At 39.5% G+C, this 18,919-nt stretch overlaps 1 protein-coding gene across 3 annotated transcripts in view; it reads right to left on the bottom strand.

Moving 5' to 3' along the window:
* Window positions 1-4,204: 4,204 nt before the first annotated feature.
* Window positions 4,205-18,919, bottom strand: part of poc1a (POC1 centriolar protein A) — a 43,918-nt gene continuing 29,203 nt past the window's right edge. For all 3 annotated transcript variants that reach the window (XM_021319905.2, XM_012869362.3, XM_012869360.3), the window contains exons 10-11: window positions 12,339-12,611; window positions 4,205-4,427 (exon numbers count right to left, since the gene is read on the bottom strand). In XM_021319905.2, the coding sequence (XP_021175580.2) occupies window positions 4,317-4,427; window positions 12,339-12,611 (384 nt within the window). In that variant the 3' untranslated portion in view covers window positions 4,205-4,316. The remainder of the gene's footprint in view (window positions 4,428-12,338; window positions 12,612-18,919) is intronic.

Below are 18,919 nucleotides of genomic sequence, written 5' to 3'. Positions count from 1 at the left end.
TTGGTGCTTTCCGACTTATCACCTGGTTTGTTTTATGGGCTTGGCCGCCGTGAAGCAGGTCATTATTTTAAACACTTAGCACACCTTTGTACACCTTGGAAGTGTGCGTAACCTGGTTTCACGTGTTTTTTCCTTATGACTTGAGGATTTATGGTATGATTGATTGGCTGGCAGCTAGAAGAAACCGTAGCTGTAGTTGTTGGACGTATGAGGCAGAATAAAAGAGGGGAAAGAGGGGTTTTAATCAGAAGGTGCAGCGTGGGCTTGAGGAGCTGAGCGCCAAACCTCAGCCTTCAAGCAGGGCTCAGTCTCAGAGGGAGGGGGGTATTGGAGTTGCATGGGGGTAGTAAAAGCAAGAACGAAAAGGGGCGGAGAAAGAGATGAGGATAAGAGGAGGTTTGATCACAGACCCAGAAGAACAGAGGCTCACGTTTCTCTAAGTTACCGTGAAACAGTTTTAGCGAGGAATGCTTTTATGTCTTTCAAACGTTTTCTGCCTCATCCAGCTGGAAGACGAGTAAACACGACGGGCAAATGCTGTATCTCCTTCAAGGCATTAGTGGGACTGAACATATTTGATCGAAAAAAATCCTTCAAATGGATCCAAGAACAAACGCCCGACGGTGGAAACATGTCAGAGGGAAAGAAGGGTTTATATGTTTAACCCTTTAGAGAAAAAAAAATAGACAAATAATTAAGTTTGATTATAACACTGTTTAGAAAAAAGAAGATGGAACGTTTCTTACATTTGGGCAAATTAGTACAATCCTTAAAGAAGTTTAAATAACTAAGATGCTGTTTTAGGACCATGACTTAATCATGAACAAGCTACTCGTTAGGACATTATCCTCAACGTTCTGCCGTTAGCTTTAAAATTAAACATTAAAGGGGCATTAAAGGGGACGCTCCTCTACCTCTAACAAAACTCTGAGGCCTTCACCGCCTTAATACCAGGAATAAACTGAACACAGGCAGACTTTTTTTTAATTTATAAAACCTTTATAAGAAGATGAAACTGAAAACCATTTCTCCTTCTAGTTTCCTTTCACAACTGGGTGTTATTTTCATAGTCTGTGTTTCACAAGTAACCCCAATGAAAGGTTTTAAAGTTTGTTGTTTTAATGGGACAAAATGTGGAAAAGGTTAAAGGGTAAGGATAATTTAACAAGGCTCTGTATTGTCCATCTGTAAAACTACAAAAAGAAATGATCACTCAGTGTAGGCCACTAATACACTTACACTTTAAGGAGGACAGCATAAGTTTGAACTACGTTCTGAATGCTATATACAGTACTAAACCCCAGTAAGGGGTATGTTTTATAGCTAACAAACTGCAATTAAGTTCTATGCAATACATGTTTTTAGGTAAAGCTTTTACTCAACATTTTAAGGAAGAGCTGAATGTGCTATTATTCTCTAAAAAAAGACGCCTTTTCGTCATTATAACTGATGGGTTCCCAGAATTCAGGGTTTTTCTCCGTCCCTCGGAAATATAAAACGCGTAACGCTCTGAAAACAGAGCATGAAACATTTTATTTCATACATCTACAAAACCACAACTTCCCTTTCAAGTTATTAGGTGTCGACTGAACATGATTACAAAATGTCCGCATCGGTACGAGACCAAAGCCAGTTTGACTTGTAGTTCTAAGAATACACCCTGGGCTGCTTATTTCCGGAGAGGTTGTCGGTAAATCGCCCCGGCAGCGGTCCGGGTGTTATCTCCGTTGCATGAGATGGTGAGAGTATAACACAATGTTTCGAGGGGGGGGGGGCACAATGAAAAGAAGAGAGAAGGCAAAGACCTGACACACTGAACCAGAAAAGGACTAAAGCACACACACAGAGGCCAAGAGCAGCTTCAACCACAGCACACCAGTGAAAATATCTCCAGATGTTCTCCTCATAGGATAACCCATCCCCCTCCTACACACACACACACACACACTACATATAACAGCAGCCTGCTCCTCAAATTTTCTTTTCTCTCTCTCCTTTCTCACCCACAGACCCGACTAAACGGCTACATCGGTACTGGTGAGGACGCTGCTTCACACGACGCGTCTTGTAAAAGACTACTAATAAATAAAAACTTCCTCCTGCGTATTTTGTAGCACTTATCAAAGGTTCATTGCTTTAAGACAATTAAATGTGTAAAAAAAAACAACCTATAAGGGAATCTGTCGGAAGAGCAGTAAGACACAGCGTCGATGCTATCGAGAGACAATCCTGCTGTAAATATGGGAAAAACCTTGATAATATAAATTAAAAATGAACAAGAATCAATACTTAGAAACTCACACATATTAATGTGGGCTTAACCATAACTGTGTCACCGGAGAACAAAGAGCACGATGAGATAAAGTCAATAAAGTGTGAAATCACAGGAGGAGGAATCAGAAAGTGCTCTCCCAAAATCGAAGTAACTCGACCTGTGAGAGATGTTACTCTAATCCCCCCCCCACTAACACGTTCTAAACAGAACCCTGGTCCTCACAGAGACAGTCATATGAAAGTGCTCAAACAAACACACACACACACACACCGGTTATTGAGCTTTCTCTTTCAGCCCCCTTCAGCCGGAGCTCCTGGCAGGCCGTCTGGTTGAGGCCCACAGCAAAGGGAGCTGTTTTCTCTGGCTGGAGTGTGTTTCTGTGAGTGTGTGTGTGTGTGTGTTTGTGTGTGTGTGTTTGTGTGAGTCCGCGGGCTCCAGACAGGAAGGAAGAGAGTGGGCCCGGCAGCCCAGCTCCAGAATTCCGGTTTTGTTTTCTTCTTTTTCCATCAGAGCAGAGGCAGCGTCGGGTCTTAAAGAAACAGTTGTTAATATTTTCACCATGTTGCTCGGCTGCGTCTGAACAACTGAGCCCCCCCCTCCGTTACTCAGTCTGACGCACCAACCTACTGCACATATAATCATCCTACGAGGTCTTGGAAAAAAATAAAATAAAGGAATGAATGGAAATAAAACATTTCTATCTTAGCTCGGTGGGCTCCTTAAGAAATTCCTTTCAAAATTATTAATGCGGCATCAGCGCCTGGGTTACGTAAATGGCTCTGAGTCTGAATCATGAGGGTTTTTTGGACACCGTTGTGCTTTTGTAATAACTCATCACACAGATCCCAGCAAAGCAAGACTAAATATTTGCAATGGGATCATCTGATGACAGATAAAAAAATTTTTCACAGCTTATGATGTCAACATCTCTTCTAGGGACAATTAAAGCAGGAGCGTCATCCTTTGTCCGGTAACTGCTGTAGCTCAGCGGACCACAGCGGCATAAAGCAACCCATTACTTCATTAATTTGGCAACGGCTCAGAAGACACATTTTCTTTCACTCAGCGCACTAACAGCGCTCGCTGTTACGAAACAAAACCCAGACCCACCTGATTAAGGCTTGAGAGCGTAAAACATTTATTTACAGTGGAAACAAAAACAATTACTTCAGAGGAAAGTAGAACGGTTTAGGCACAGAATAAAAAACAAAACAAAACAGTAAAATTAAATAAAATCAGAGTGGATTTCCTGAAGAAAAGCCTGGCTACGATGTAGTTTTCAAGTTTTCTGACTTTTCCGTCCCCCGTCTGCAGCGCTGAAGCCAAATGTTAACCAACTAAATGTAAATAAAATTGAAGAGGACCTTCACAAGAAATACATCACGGCCTCCAAACACAGTAAGAAAAATCTAAGTGATTATCAGACTTTTAAAGGCACTGCGTTGTCTGCGTAACCATTGATGATTTGCTAAACTGGTGTAACAGCTTCAGTCTTTGTACATACGGATGTAGGCATGGTGAGAGTCAAGTTTTGATATTAAAGAGCATTTAATCTCATTCTTTGCTTGGCAAACTGAGATGCAAACGCTAAAGGCCCTGGTGTAGGTTGATGCTACCACCGGCAGCCGTTCTGCACACACACACACACACACACACACGCACACACACACACACACACACACACACGCACACACACATATATAGATGCACATTCACACAGTGACAAGTCCTTTGTCAGCAGAAAACAGACTGCACTGTCAGCACTGCTGTGGAGGAACTTCTCTAATATTCAACTCTTTCACCTCTGATATCTGTGTGCAAAATAACCAGCGCATCAGCAGGAAAGCTCAGAACGCATTTGTTTGCTTCTTGTGCGTGTGCGGCCGCATTTGTGAGCACACTTTTTTTTTTTTTTGCTTGTTGCTTTTACAACGTCAGCTTTCCTTCTTTCTTAAAAAAAAAAAAAAAAAAAATCAACAGTGTTGATGTGGCCACCATCTTTCCCCCCAGACCAGTTGCTCTTCTTTTTTTTTCTCCATTTCTAGGCTTCATCTCGATTTTGGAGGTGCAGTCCAATCTCCACCTGGTTCTCCAAACACTCCTTGAGCTTGTCCTCCGTCAGCGTCAGGCGTTGCTCGAGGATTGAGACGGTCTGGATGGAGAAAGACGGAGACCGGAGGGGGTGCAGATTGGGACAGGACAAGGGAAAAGGAGAGGCAGGAAGGAGATGAATAAGAGATAAAGAGCACGTTAGAGGAGGCTGTACGGAATCAGAGTGACAGTAATGACTTTATAATGGTGGTACACCCGCATGTTTGAAATAGAGGCTGTCCCTGCAAGACGATCCAGCTGTTTGTTTTTAAAAAAAAATAAAAAAATCTGCTACTTGAGATGAGTCTCTGCTGTCGGCATGCAGATCGTCTTGTTTGTGCACACAGACAACACAAGAAAGTGGTTCACAGACACAGGGCCGACATGTGTGGGTAGTGAGATCACAGTACAACATACTTTTCCTCTGAGCATCATCCAACGCTGACAGCATTTGTTGTGTGTTTGTTTGTGCTTCTTGCATTTCAGCGCCGGGCTATCTGAACCCGTTTCTCAAAGGAGCATCTAGGTCTCGTTTCTAGAGGGGACACCGTCTGACTGGGTTTTCAGCCCGACTGGTGAAGGCCAGCGGGGAGCCCGATTTGAATCCATCATATGTAAACACTACAAGCAACACTCCTCAATGTAGAAGTTGTTACTAAAGGAAAACAATGAGCAATTTCTCGTACTATCGAGGTGTTTAAAAATTGGGTAAGACGTGATAATACTAGCAAACTGTTGGGGTACCATCCATAATTCTTCCTCGACTACCATATGATTACAATCATTGGTATTTCATTAACGTGATATGTTTTTAGTATTGTGCGCTTAAAATGGCACATCATACTGACTGTGCAGTTGGGCAATCTCCAATATAATTGCGCATTTAACACTTTAACACTTCAGCACTGCACTTTAATCGGTCCTTTGATGTCTAATTTTAGCTTCTTGACACTAGTGAAATATGTTTGGTCCCCTGACCCACTTGGCCTGTATGTTTTGTGACCCATTACATTTTTCATTGCACTTGCTTTTCCTTTTATTTTATCCTATTGTTTTCAAGAAAAATTATATTTCTCCCCCTGTTTAGATTGCTTACAGCCATGATGGCTTACTCTTCTAATTGTTTTTACTGTTGTTTGATTATTTTATATTGTTGACTCAACCTGCTGAAGGGACTGCAGATGGAAATTAGCCGTAGGCCATAATCTGGCATATTTACATGTAAATGTCCATTAACATGCCTTAAATAAACTCAAACGTGAACAGTAATTTTAAAAGGAGACTGTATTTTCAGTTCTTTCAGGCAGCCGCATCAGAGACGTAGACTTCAGCAGGTGCAGGTCAGGATGCAAACTTGTACTCACCATGGGAAAGTTCTGTTGATGAGGTGAAAGAGCGTACTGCCCGTTAACTAAAGTCAGCAGATACTGGCGATCATAACACAAGTTCTCTTTTATTCAGTTGAGATTTTAAGCTCTGAAACATGTTGGATTTGGAAATGTTGGTAGGCGTTAGGAAAATCCTGAGTAATGTAAGGATCTGTGTTTTATAGGGCAATGGATTTCAACCACATCAGTAAATACCAAGTTGTTCAAGTACTACCATCTTGACAGACACTTTAAAACAGAAATACAACAGGATTTGGGACAATTTTCGCTTGCAGTATTATACCATTTAAAGAAATATCTACCAGCAGTGCTTTACTGATTAAAGGATGTAGTATAATCATGAAAACTCACATGCTTTACATTTTTACTCAGAAGTTGGATTTTGCAAGTTGTTATTTTGAAAATTGACAGAAATGTCCCTAAAAGTTTGAATTCTGAGTGAAAATGTTAGTTTTTTTTTTGTTTTTTTTTACCTCAGAATCCAACATGGCTGCTTTGCACAACTACTTAGAGATAGCTGCAGTAAAACTGTTTTCTTTTGTGATGATTTGTATCATATTAACTATTTGGCAAAAACAGTACAATACAATCTCCAGTGCATCAAAGTGTAAAATGCAAATACATTGTTATATAGTTTGTATTGTTATCTACAGCAAACCTGAGTACTGAGTGAATCAATTAGCAAAGGTTTTGCAACTCAAACACAGTTGATTAAATTATCATCAAATATTTCAGACCAAAATTTCCGCTAAAGGCGGCGCAGGTACCACCAGTGTTACTTGTACCACAGTTTGACAACCATGGCTCTAGGAAAGACGCACACTAATCATGTGTCTAGAGGCAGTGTACACCCTGAACAGATTGCCAGTTTATTACAAAGCCAACATAGATACATGCGAGGTAAGCAGCCACATACACCCACACACGGATCAGGAGTAGTTAGTCACTAATTAAACCAGCATGTATGTTTCTGAAGAAATTCCCTGCATCCAGGGAGAAAAGTTGAAAACTCCTCAAAGAAAGACTTGAGCCGGGACTCGATGCATGAACCTTCTTGCAGCACAGCAATGGTGATAAACACCATTCAGCCCAGATTCAAATCACCATTGGAACAACAGTACAATATAAATGCTCTTATAATATCTCTTCAATATATTTTTAGTGCTTGCTCCTAAGTGGGAGAAAGCAGAATAAAGAGAAAGAACTGTTACCACTAAAGCGCTAAATCTGCTCTGAAAATCAACATTTGGTGAAACTGAGTAATGGCATTTTTTTTTTTATTTTTACAGAATGTACAACATAGACTTACTGACCACTTTATGCACCTTGTCAATACCTGGTTGGACCGAACGGGTCAAATTCTTAGCGGCACAGACTGAAGAAGATGTCACAAACATTGTTATATTCGAGTCATGCAGCTGCTGCAGATTTGTCAGCTGTACATCATTGATGAGATCCCGATCTGTCTAATGCGGATTGAAATTGAGCCCATCTGCTTCAAGGTTGTATGTGTTGAGCATTCAGAGAAGATTCAACATGCCTTAGTTGTAACGTGTGGTTATTTGGCTTTTACCTTGCTTTAATCTCAAACGAGTCTCTGGCCTCATCAAAACATTGTCGTCCACAGAAGTGCTGTTCACAGTATGTTTTCCCGTTTTTAAAGTCAGCCAGCTTCTGCAATGTGATTGGCTGAGTTGTTATTTTGTTAAGATTCAAATGAACTGGTGCACCTAATAAATTGGCCCGAGGGTAGTTTTATTAAAATGTAGTAAAAAGGTGATATAGTTAGATTAACTGTAAGAAGTGTCAATTACGCCTTCTTCATTTCCCACACACAGTGACTTCTTTCCTGGGCTAATTTAGCCTTTCAATGAACACAATCCCCGCTCATACACAGCCTTAAATGATTGCAAAACTAATCAAATGCGGTAAACTCAAACAGACAATCGAAGCTCTTCAGGTTTGTGACAAAAGGAACATCCAAGTATGTCAGCGTGTCTTGACCTGAAAAGCTTCAGCATGTCATTCTCCGTGCCAGCGAGAGTAATTTAGACATTCCTGGTTTCTAGAAAGCAGCGCAAAGATGAGTCACTTCCTAAGTAATTATCAAACAGCCAAGCAGGGACAAACATAACAAAATATTGCTTCATAATCAAATATTTGCTCACAACGGAGCATTTTAATCCTCACCTTTATGTGATATTAAATACATCTTTTTATACTTACTCATAAATACATGCAATGCTGGATTGCATGTCTAGGTACCTGCGTTTTGCTTCTCTGTTCTGTGGAGATGCTGCTGCAGGTTTCCATAACAGCAACACTGGTTACACTAATTAATGGGTTGGTTTGAGAAAAATATTATCATTGGGTTTTTTCCACCAAAGAATTTGCAGAAAGTAGAGCATGGTCTTAACTGTTTTTATTTTTATTTTACTCAGGAACTGGTTTTGTTTCCCACACCCAGAAGGCCCTTATTATGTCATTGTGTAACTTAAGGTGTCTTATTATGAAAAAAAAATCCCTTTTTGTACATTTTTGGGCTTTGAGTTTCTGCTGCTTGTGGAAACAGTGTTAAAAACAACAACATCCAGCTGTTTTTTTTTTTTTTTTTTGGCAATAACTAAATGTTTTGTTCATGTCTGAAAATAAGCTGTTTAAAAAAAAAACAAAAAAACTCCAGATTATTGAGTCACAATCGGCGTGGACGCTGCCCTGAATCTAGCAAATCCAGCCAAGCTCCTCCCACTTCATCTTTTTGATGAAGTGGGAGGAGCTCCCACTGCAATAAACATGTGTCCATGCACGGAGAACAGCCATGTGTGGCTTTATTTTATTTATTTTATTATCTCAGCTACAGACAACCTTCCTTAACATTGCCAAGGAAGGACTGTTTGGAAAACTACTGATATTAGATTGCAGGATTTACCAACAGACTTCTACTGAAGGAAAGTTTTGTCTCTACTGTTTATTGGAAGTCTGCAGGTGACGGAGATGTAAGTACTAAATTATTTATGTTGTGTGTTTTGCACTGCTGGTCAGCAAGAACATGATCTGTCATTTAGCACAAGCTAACGATACAGATAGCCTTGGGTTACCCCTACGGTTATAATCCGGTGCGCCTTATATATGATTAAAGTTGTGCTTACTGACCGATTTTATGCGGTACAAAGCGCTCAAAAATCTGTTAAAATGTGAAAGCACGACTTTTGTTAGCAATGAAGTCGCTCCGCTCAATGGACTTATGGAGCATTACGGTAAACTGTGTCACTGCCTGATTGGACCCCTGATTAAAACAAAATGAGGAGAACTCCCTCATTGAGCAAAAGGGTTTCCAGTTTACAAAAAAGGACTCAAGGAGAGGACTACATGTCTTCTTTAACACTGTAACATCAGTACAACCTTCATTACTATAAAAGAGGTTCCAACTCTCCTTTTCTCCTTGAGCTCCGTGCTGCAGCTAGCTCGAAAACAGCTGGAAGCCAAGCGTCAAAAGTGCGCAGCCTGGAACGTTTTCACCTAGCCAGCTTTCGGTGAAGCGGCGGGCGGCAGATCCGCAGAAGTTCGGGTTTCTTGAGCCGGAAAGGAGCAGCTTTTCTGTTTTGTTCACCAGGGCGCGAACATTCGCCAGGTGGACAGATGGAAGCAGGTGGAGCTTGACCAGCGTAGCCGCGTGTTTCCTGTGAATCCCAAAGCTGCCGTGTTTAAACCAGGACATCAAAGAACCTACTGGATCAATGAAAACCAGAGAAAAACTACTCACAGAGGACTTTTGGGAGTTGCTCTTGGGTGAAAGGGACAGTAAGGTTGCGGCAAGGTTTAGCGCAATATATATATATATATATATATATATATATATGTGTGTGTGTGTGTGTGTAAAGCAAATGAAACAAAAAGCAAAAAAAGCCATCCATGTCGCCATCTTGAATGGCCTGTAGACCCCACACAGTGATTGACAGGACCGTTAGAATCCATCTAACTGGCCAAATATATTATGGATATGTAGCGTGGGAATTTATATATAGTATAGCGTCTTTGCATTCCTTTGTGACTGCAACACTTTAAACACTTCTGCAATAGCGATTAAAATTCAACACATTGTGCAGCTCTAGGAGGAACTTATCTGAAACAAAGAAACTGGAGAAGTTGATGAAACCAAAACGTGACCAAACAGCATAACATTTCAACAAGAGAGCAAAGGGCTTAACGTTGTGTGGGTGGGAGCTGTGTTCATTTGGTTAGTCTAAAAAGACACCATCTCCTGTTATTTCACCCTTCGCTACTTTCTTTCACTCTGCCTGTTGCCATTTTCTAGATCAATACCACCCTGTTCATCTCTCCGACCCGGGGCAGCTCCCCGCTCCCCAAGACAGCCAAGGATTGGTATCCGTGTCTGCGATTTTGCATCTGCACGTGTCCCTGAGGCACCAGCAACCATATACAGGCCTATGGTTTTCATCTGGAGTGGAAACCAAATCTTTTTGCTCCTAAAAATAGAGTAAACTGTTGCCCTAAGCATCGATGCCCTCTGCTACAAAGTCACATAACTTTGGGATGACGAAAGTCACAATATCCTGAAAGTCAGAGGAAAGAAAGCTTGTGATGGTGATACTTAGGCGGAGAACAACCCTCTCATCTAGCAAGATGGGAACATCCCGCCTCAAAACAAAGAGATAAAAAACAAACCCTAAAGAACAAAGAAAAAGGCTGGAGTGAAGAAAGAAAGCCAGAAATAAAAAGAAAATGCTGGATCTTGGTGAATCAAGGAAAAAGAGTATTTTAATCAGCATTTTGGCCTAGAGCTGAGTATTAATTTATAATAGCCAATAAAACGCTATAAGCAGTCATCATGTGACAATCTAACCTCATCAAAAATGTTAGCATATCAGCAAAAGCTGCTTGTCTACATCTCAAAAAATAGGTCAAGTAAGCACCATGTCCATGAAAAAAAAACAACAACAACATTGTGCAGAACAGGGAAGTAGTTTTCTCGGGGGATGTTTAAATCTGACAATTGGGTAACAAATTTGGATCCTGATGACATTTTTTATAAGATGACCAGCCGACATCTAAACTCCTGATGGCTGTTTAATACCAGCAGCTCAGTAGCATGGATTCCCTTTAAGAGACTGTCAACAAGTCTGCAAGGTAGAAATATTTTAGAGGGGATGTTTTGAATAAAACTTTGGTGCAAGCAAATAAATTTGGGGATCTACCAAGTTCACAATAATGTTGGGAGTGCACTGGCTGCTGCAGCTCCCAGTCTGTTGGTGTCATGTGACCTGCCCTATGCATCACGACTTCACACTGCAAAAAGGGAACTAAGAGTAAGTAAAATGTTCTTGAAATAAATGTATTTCTCCCTGATTTGAGCAGCTAAATAAGACTATTTGCCAATGGAATGAGTATTTTTACCCCTAAAATAAGATAATTAGATATCCTGCACTTGAAATAAGATGATGGAGATGAACTGTTCTTATTTTAAGTGCAAAAATCTTATTCTATTGGCAAATAATCTTATTTACCTGCTCAAATTAAGGAAAAATGCACTCATTTCAAGAACATTTTACTTACTTTTAGTTCCATTTTGCAGTGCATGACAGAGACCGACAACAAGACAGTCGCAATGATAAAAAAATAATAGTCCTGTTTTAAGCCTAACCTCCCTAAATGTTCACATCTAAGAATATTTAAGGATTAACCTTGGTAGGTGGTATTCTTAGTATAAAATGAAACAAATATATAGGAATAAAAACATTTAGAATTACAATTAAATTTAATTAATGTAGGGACATGCAAAGTGGCGTGAAGCCCAAGCTACAGCAGGGCTTCGTTGCCTTTTATCCGTTTATTTTTAAAATTCTGTCAAAAAGCCAAAATCGGTCATCTCCTCAGAAGATTGGAGCAGAAGTCTAAAATGTCCTCCAGCTCTTATTCCACCGGCACCAAATCGTCCATCACTAAAACCACTTATGGACGTAACAAAAACGGCGTGATCCTCAAAAAGGACACAAATTGATAAGAAGCAGAGCTTTTAGGGTTTAAAGTGGATGCTGTCTTTTTCTGTTTTGTTCAATAATCTATTTTTAGTGCTGCAGGCTCAGGCTTCACACTGCGCCTGGCCTTCACCAGACGCTCACACTGAGAGTAGAGGCTAACTAAACACACCGGCATGGTGAGTCAGTGTCGAAAAAAACAAAACAAAAAAAAAAAGGCTTCTGTGTGAAGCGAGTTAGCAATTAGGGAACTATTATAAAGGGAAGCTTTCAAACACGCACATGGCATGGGCTGTGAAAAAAGCAGAAATTTATTTATTTTTTTTATTTTTTTCCTTGCTTGGTTTTCCTAAAGGCAGTTCGACTAAATGTAGTTTAATCTGTGATGCCTCCCATTATGTCCTATTATAGAGCGGTTGGAAATAAAACTGAAATGTCAATTTAAGTTTCAGGAATAAAAACTAATGTCTCTGTCTATGTTGCTGAACTGTCTCTAATGGGGGATCTCTGAAACACTTTTTCTCAGCAGCGTGGGTGTGAGGCGCAGCCACTGTACCGTCGTCGCAGATTAGCACATCTTCTGCTTACCTGAGTGAGAACGTCCAGTTGACCTATGATGTGCTCGAGGGTGTTGGCTAAACTGGGGGGAATCCTTCCATCTGAAGCATCGGACAGCCCTTTATCCTGGGGCGCAGGTTGTTGTAAACCCTGGGTCTGCTGGGTGGAGGGTGAACCGATGGTAGCGTCTCTGTGGGCGTAGGAGTGAGCCCCTCTGCTGTGGACGCCGTTACGGCTGAAACTGTGAGCGCAGGCCGTGGTTTGAGAGTCTTGTCTGTTAAGTTGCTCTGCTACTTCAGCGGTCTGCGGAGAAAGCAAAGAGAGAAAAGTTTGTAAGATAACTCTGATGTGATTTGGTCACGGCAGACAAGCTCTGAGCAAGGGATGCACCAAATATCACCAAATTCCAGCTGGAGACAGGAATTTGGTCATATTTCAGCCTCTGAAACCCAAAACTCAGACTTTCATCAGTCAATGAAAGCACCGCATTCATATTTGTACAATCAACAGCTGGTATTTGCTTTAAAAACTGACGAGTTACTAAAAAAAAAAAAAAACACTTTTACTATCATTTAAAAAAAATAAAGTTAGAGGAAGAATAAAAGGTGCAAAATATACTACAAAGTATACTAAGTAGGTGTGTGTTGCTGATACATGCTAAAACTTAATTCAGATTCAAATATAAATCCATCTTAAGCAGAGAGCAAGAGCAGCCTCAGCAGATAAGATAAAGACTGCAGAGAAAAGAAAACATTTCAACCTTTTAAGCTCTGTATATTTGAATATAATGTTAAAAAAGGAGGAACTATAATTTATAATACAAAGGAGCCCTACAGTAATTATATTCAGTTTTTAGACTTTCGATTATTACAGAGAAATCAGAATCTTTTATAAATCGGTAACGGCAGGTGGGAGCTTTACAAAAGCCTTAAATCAGAATCAACCATCAACAATGACTGCATCTCCACTCCTAACAGCAGGTATGTAGAGTGCCGGTCAGATGTTTACAGGCCATCATGTAGACGTAAACATCAATAATTCTGGGCCTTTTATGATCTGGTACAATGTTGCAGAGAAACCACATGTTATTATTACCAATTATTATGTGCAAAGTTCTTCTGTCTGAATTGCTGGCTGCTCATTTTATAAAAATTTCATCAAATATCCTTGGATATTAGTATTGTCCCGGGTTTTAAGTGAAGTGCATACATTCCACATAAGGTTAAAGTTTTAAGGCAGTTTCAATGTGGGATTACTGTCCTGCTGAAAAACCCAATTTGTATTCAAGTTTCAAACATCTAACATCTGTCTAACATCTACCCCTTGATGTGAAGTGAAATTAAATATTCTAGTTGTAATTCATTTTCATTGTTTCACACACCGTCTGGTACCAGTACCACGGGAAGCAAACACGACTCCAGATATGATGCTACCACCAACGTGCTCCAGAGTTGATAAAGCATTAAAAGGTTCACCCTGACTCCTTGAAGCATTCAGACTTTCTTACAGAAGACATTTGGCTTCTGTAAGAAAGCCAAATGTCTTACAGAAGACATTTGGCTTCTGTAAGTGAGAAGCTGCCATTTTCCATCACGTTTATATTCAAACTCGCTTCACTGTGATAATATTCCAGCTTTTGCTGTTTATGATCAGCTCATGTCTAGGCTCTGTACATACAAAATGACAAATAAAGATGTCTAAGTTTAAGTCTAATTCTAGGCGGTTTGTGGCTTATTCTGAGGCACCCAACCAATTTCCTCCCATGTAAAGACGACAGTTTGGGTCAAACATCTGACAATTGGTATTCCAGCAGGATGAAGATCCTTTCCTAGACACACCTAGACTACCTATGGAGCCAGTCTACCATTACCCTCTCCAACACCGAAAGTATTCCTGGATCAGTGCTTCTGGGCCTTTTTCTGTCTCTGCCCTGTCTTCTCAAACCCCCAGTCAGTCGTGGCAGATGACCATTTACGCTGAACCTGGTTCTGCTGGAGGTTTCTTCTTGTTAAAGGGGCATTTTCCTCTCCACTGTCACTACATACATGCTCAGTATGACGGATTGCTGCAAAGTCAATAGCTTTAAACACAGGTTGGTGCCAACTAATTCAAATAAGCTCTATCAATGTTGCCATGCAGAGTGGTGAAAAATCCCGCCAGAATTGTGTCAGCACCTTGCTCATGGGTAGAAAAAGGTGCGGGCTTCTCTGCGTCTTGCTAAACAAATTCCACCAAATCTAGTTTTGGATGAATGTATATTTAAGCCTCTAAGAACAACTTAGACCTACATTTTTGACCAACACCATGAGTCATAAGTATGTGTAAGTATACAATGCACATACTGACATTGTTTAATGGCCACAAGAAGAATATGTTTTTATAATGTTTAACACTGAAAATGTAAAACAATTGAAATTACTTCTACATTTCTAATTTTTAGCAACCATCTGTATATATAATAAAAACTGTACAAACACCACAATCAATCATTTTATTTCCTTCAGATTTCTATTAACATTTCTGTGTGACTCACGTTCTTCTGGGTGCTTGTTCTTTGTAATTTTCAGCGTCTGCCACAAAGTGAAAAGTGCTGAATAAATAAACTATACTTACTTCTGTTTATTTATATCAACATATATAAGAGCAACTACAGTGCGTTATTTGTCTTTGTTCTTTATTTCAACATTGCTGTACATATTCACAGATTTTAATGCTTAGATTAAGCTTGCTACATCTTTTCAGTTAGCATGTTAGTGTGAATGCTGAAGTATCATAAAATAATAACTTTGAACTAACCAGTAAATTGGATCTATGAACATTTATGCCTTAAAATAAATCAGAAAATGCACAGAAATTTGCAAAGAGGCCAAAGTAAGAAGTTATTGACTCGGCTTCCAGTGTCTGCACAAACACAGAGTCAGTCTTCCTATGTTGTGATTAATTCAATGATGCATGAACACATGAAGGTCAGCTATCACATTGCTCCATGTTTATGTGACTCAAACTGCACATATCTATATGTTCCTCCACAGGTCTGTCTGTTTCTGCGGGTTTCTGTCTGCTGGGGTGCACATGCATCACTCATACGTATCAGCAAGGGAGAAAACCGTTGCATTACTCATCCCCACGCAGCACGAAACCTATTCTCGCTCAATGAAACACGGCGTCAAACTGTGCCTCTCCTAAATGAAGCCAGATGAACAGAGCCGTCAGCCGTCTTCGGGCCCATCACGAGCAGCCACAAGCAGGAAAAAATATACACTGTGACGGGAAAAGTGGGAAGGCATTTTTTCTTGAAATAGCATCTTATCTGTTTTATGACTTCTGACTGCACTGCAAAAAAACATTAAAACCTTAACATCATTATTTGAAAACGACAGCCACAAAATCAGTGTAACTGCCTGGGGCTTACTTGACCCAAACTATTTGTTACTCTTTAATGCAAAGTCTCAGTTTGTCCATTTGAACTATGGAGTCCATCACGGCGCATTAAATACACGAATCCATTTTTTTAAACATAAAAAAAACCAAGGAGCTTTAAAACTGCCTTAAAAACAAAGGAATGGAAAAGAAAGATAAAATGAATAATAGTTTTCTCATTTTTAATTGTATTTAATTTTTTTTTAAATAAATCTTATTAAAATAAATTTAATTAAATTGTAATTGTATTTCAAATATGATGTTGAAATTTCAACAAAAAAACAAACTCTTTAGCTTTATATTTAGAAAAAATATTTTTTTCCATAAGAATCAAGACAAGTCACTTTACTTTATTATTAAGAAAGGTCTCAATTAGAATAAAACATGTTCTAATGTCTTCCAGATTGAATTTTATGTGACCCTATTAAAGCTAGTCTCAGCCAGCTGACCGACGTATTCTAGGTGGAGGTCGGGGAAGGCCGTGTTACACTGAATTCTGCATATATGCTGACAACCGAAAAGGCAAACACAGTAAATACTGTTCTAATGAATCACTTGGAGTGGAAAAACCATCGAAGGAAAATTTCCCGAGGCCTAAATTAAACCCTGACACAGTGAGCCATCACTACATTCAGCAAGGCTTGGTGAAAACCAGTAATCACAGACATGTTCACACAGAGCAAGTTAGTTAGCTGTACGCTCCAAAGAGTAAAAACGAAACCTTCGCTGTCTGCAACAGCAGCTGCTATCAGTTTCTGTCTTAACAGGACAGTAATAACGTCTGAAGCCCAATTAAAAGAAAGGGAAGATAAAATATTACAATGCTGCTGCCTGGGTTTGTGTCCTCCACCTTCCTAAAAAAACACACAAGGTTAATTTATAACAATTAAATAAAACATATAGCTCATATTTGAAGTGAGACTTTAAGAGGTCATGAGCCGTTAACGCTGACGTGAAGTAGATAATTCTCTTAGCCTGTCTACACACTGATGGTTGTATTGACTGGCTGACTTCAATAGATCATGTGAAGACTATTTTTTTTTAAATATTTACATTTCTAGGACTTATTATATTATTTTTTTAATATTTTTCTGCGTATATCTAACATTTTCTATGTATTCTATGACTGTCTAAAAGGATAATGTTGTTTCAATGGATTTTTACCCGGTCCAGCTTTAGGGGTGAATCAATTTATATACAGACACATAACTTGATTATGAACAAACTTTACTGGATCTTGTTGCTGGATTTGATATATTGTTATTAGTTTTCCACTGGGGTGAGTTTTTATATGTTTATTAAAAGCAAATAAAATAAAATAATTGGATTAAAAAATATATATATTTATCAAAATAAGTAGTACCTGACCAGTTCCACTTTCCTGCCTAAAAATTATCTCTTTTCCAGAGAAACCTTTAAAAAATGTTAATGCCTTGAATTAAAATACACAGAATGATATTTCTTACATGAGTCATAGTCAGCCATCAGCTTCTGGCAGCGTTCCTTAGGAATCTTTAACCACTTCCCATGAGGAAAGGCCTCAACTTCATTAATATTCTTAGGCTAGAAGGGATAACCACCTTTTTCACGACCTACCTGACATTTTTCTACAAGCGTTTAAGTAAGGCGACCATGTTGACCACTCTAGTATCTACCAGGACGTCTACTCAAACCAAGACTTGGGTTACTTTTAGATATGCTGGTGGTCACTGTCCTGTTTAAAGGTCCAGTGTCTCCCAAGCTTCAGCTTCCTCACAGAGAGGAAGCTGAAGAGCAACATGTTCACGAGGACTTCCTGCCAGTAGATTGAGTGCATCTTACCCTCCTTGTGCTGCAAGTTTCCTGTGCAAAGCAAAGCACTCTCAGGGCATCACTGAGCCATTACCAAGCTTCGCTGTAGGCAGGCACATAACTTGATTCAGCTTTAACTTAAAGTCTTCAGACCTGGACTGATCCATAGGTTCTGGTTTTGATTTATCGCTTCACAGAAATGAATCCCAAAACCTCTTGGGTTTATTCACATAGCTGTGAGCAAAGGGGAGCAAACATTTCCGTGCTTTTTGGTCAGTAGTGGTGTACATCTTCAAGTTCAGCCTTGGAGTCCTTCAGCACTACCGGTAAGCGTCTGCTGCCACTGGAATCTGGTGAGAGCCACTGATGGCTTCCTCTTCTTGGTACATCCAGGAGGGGTGCCTTTAAAGGGGACATATCATGCAAAATCGACTTTTTACCCTTAAATACATTTTGTTGTATACTTTGGAGTTGTTAGGAGTGCCGAAATGTTGAATATAGTCTCTCCAGGTGTTGCATAGATTTCTAGCTGAAAAAAGTCTTTATATTCTGTTTGGATCATATTTTTCAAGCCATTCACTTTTCTCTATTGTCTGTTACATTCTTTTTAACAATAATGTCACAGTATTTGCTGCAAAGCTGCTAAACGAGGTCATGGACTTCCAGTTTACCAATTTTATTTATCTGCCATTTTTAAATTTTCACAGCGATTTTGTAAACCAAACTCAAGCAGGCAAAGCTACAAGTGGATTGTAGTGAAAATGTTTGGTTGTTGGGTTTATTGACCCATACAATTCATTGCACCATCCCCTATCAAACTACAAAAATGGCCAAACGGGGTGGAGTGAAATGCTTTGTGATGACCTGGAGTAGAGTAGGGTGTGAAGTGCCTCATTTGAATGAATGAATGAATGAATGAATGAATGAATGAATGAATGAATGAAAGTTTATTTCGAACAATAACTTTGAACAAAAAAAGATATAAACACACAAGAAAGATAAATGTAAAGAAATCAGTTTGAAAGGGAGCAAGAAGAAGTATACACTTATTTACTCCTACCCCCTTGTCACACTTAATTTACCGGATTTAAAGAGACTGCACTAAAATGAATTGTCTCAGACAAACGTCAGAACAGTGGTAAATGAGTGGATGAGGAGCTATAATAACAAGGAATTCAGACCAAAGCTACTTTATGTAGACCACAACAGAATGATTTAAATGTGAAAAGGTCCCTATAACTTTAAACATGCGAGCTATGCTTCCTGTCGTATCTCTGGGAACATTCAGAGCATTCGCCATCTTTTTGGATATCTTACTTTTTTTTTTTTCTTTTCTGAACTTTTTGGACATTTCTTTTGACTTAGGCAGTTTTCTAACATGCATTCACACATTACCATCA

The sequence above is a fragment of the Fundulus heteroclitus genome, chromosome 20 (genome assembly GCF_011125445.2).
Source record: "Fundulus heteroclitus isolate FHET01 chromosome 20, MU-UCD_Fhet_4.1, whole genome shotgun sequence".
Taxonomy (NCBI): Eukaryota; Metazoa; Chordata; class Actinopteri; order Cyprinodontiformes; family Fundulidae; genus Fundulus; species Fundulus heteroclitus.
This window is presented reverse-complemented; position numbering and strand designations above follow the sequence as displayed.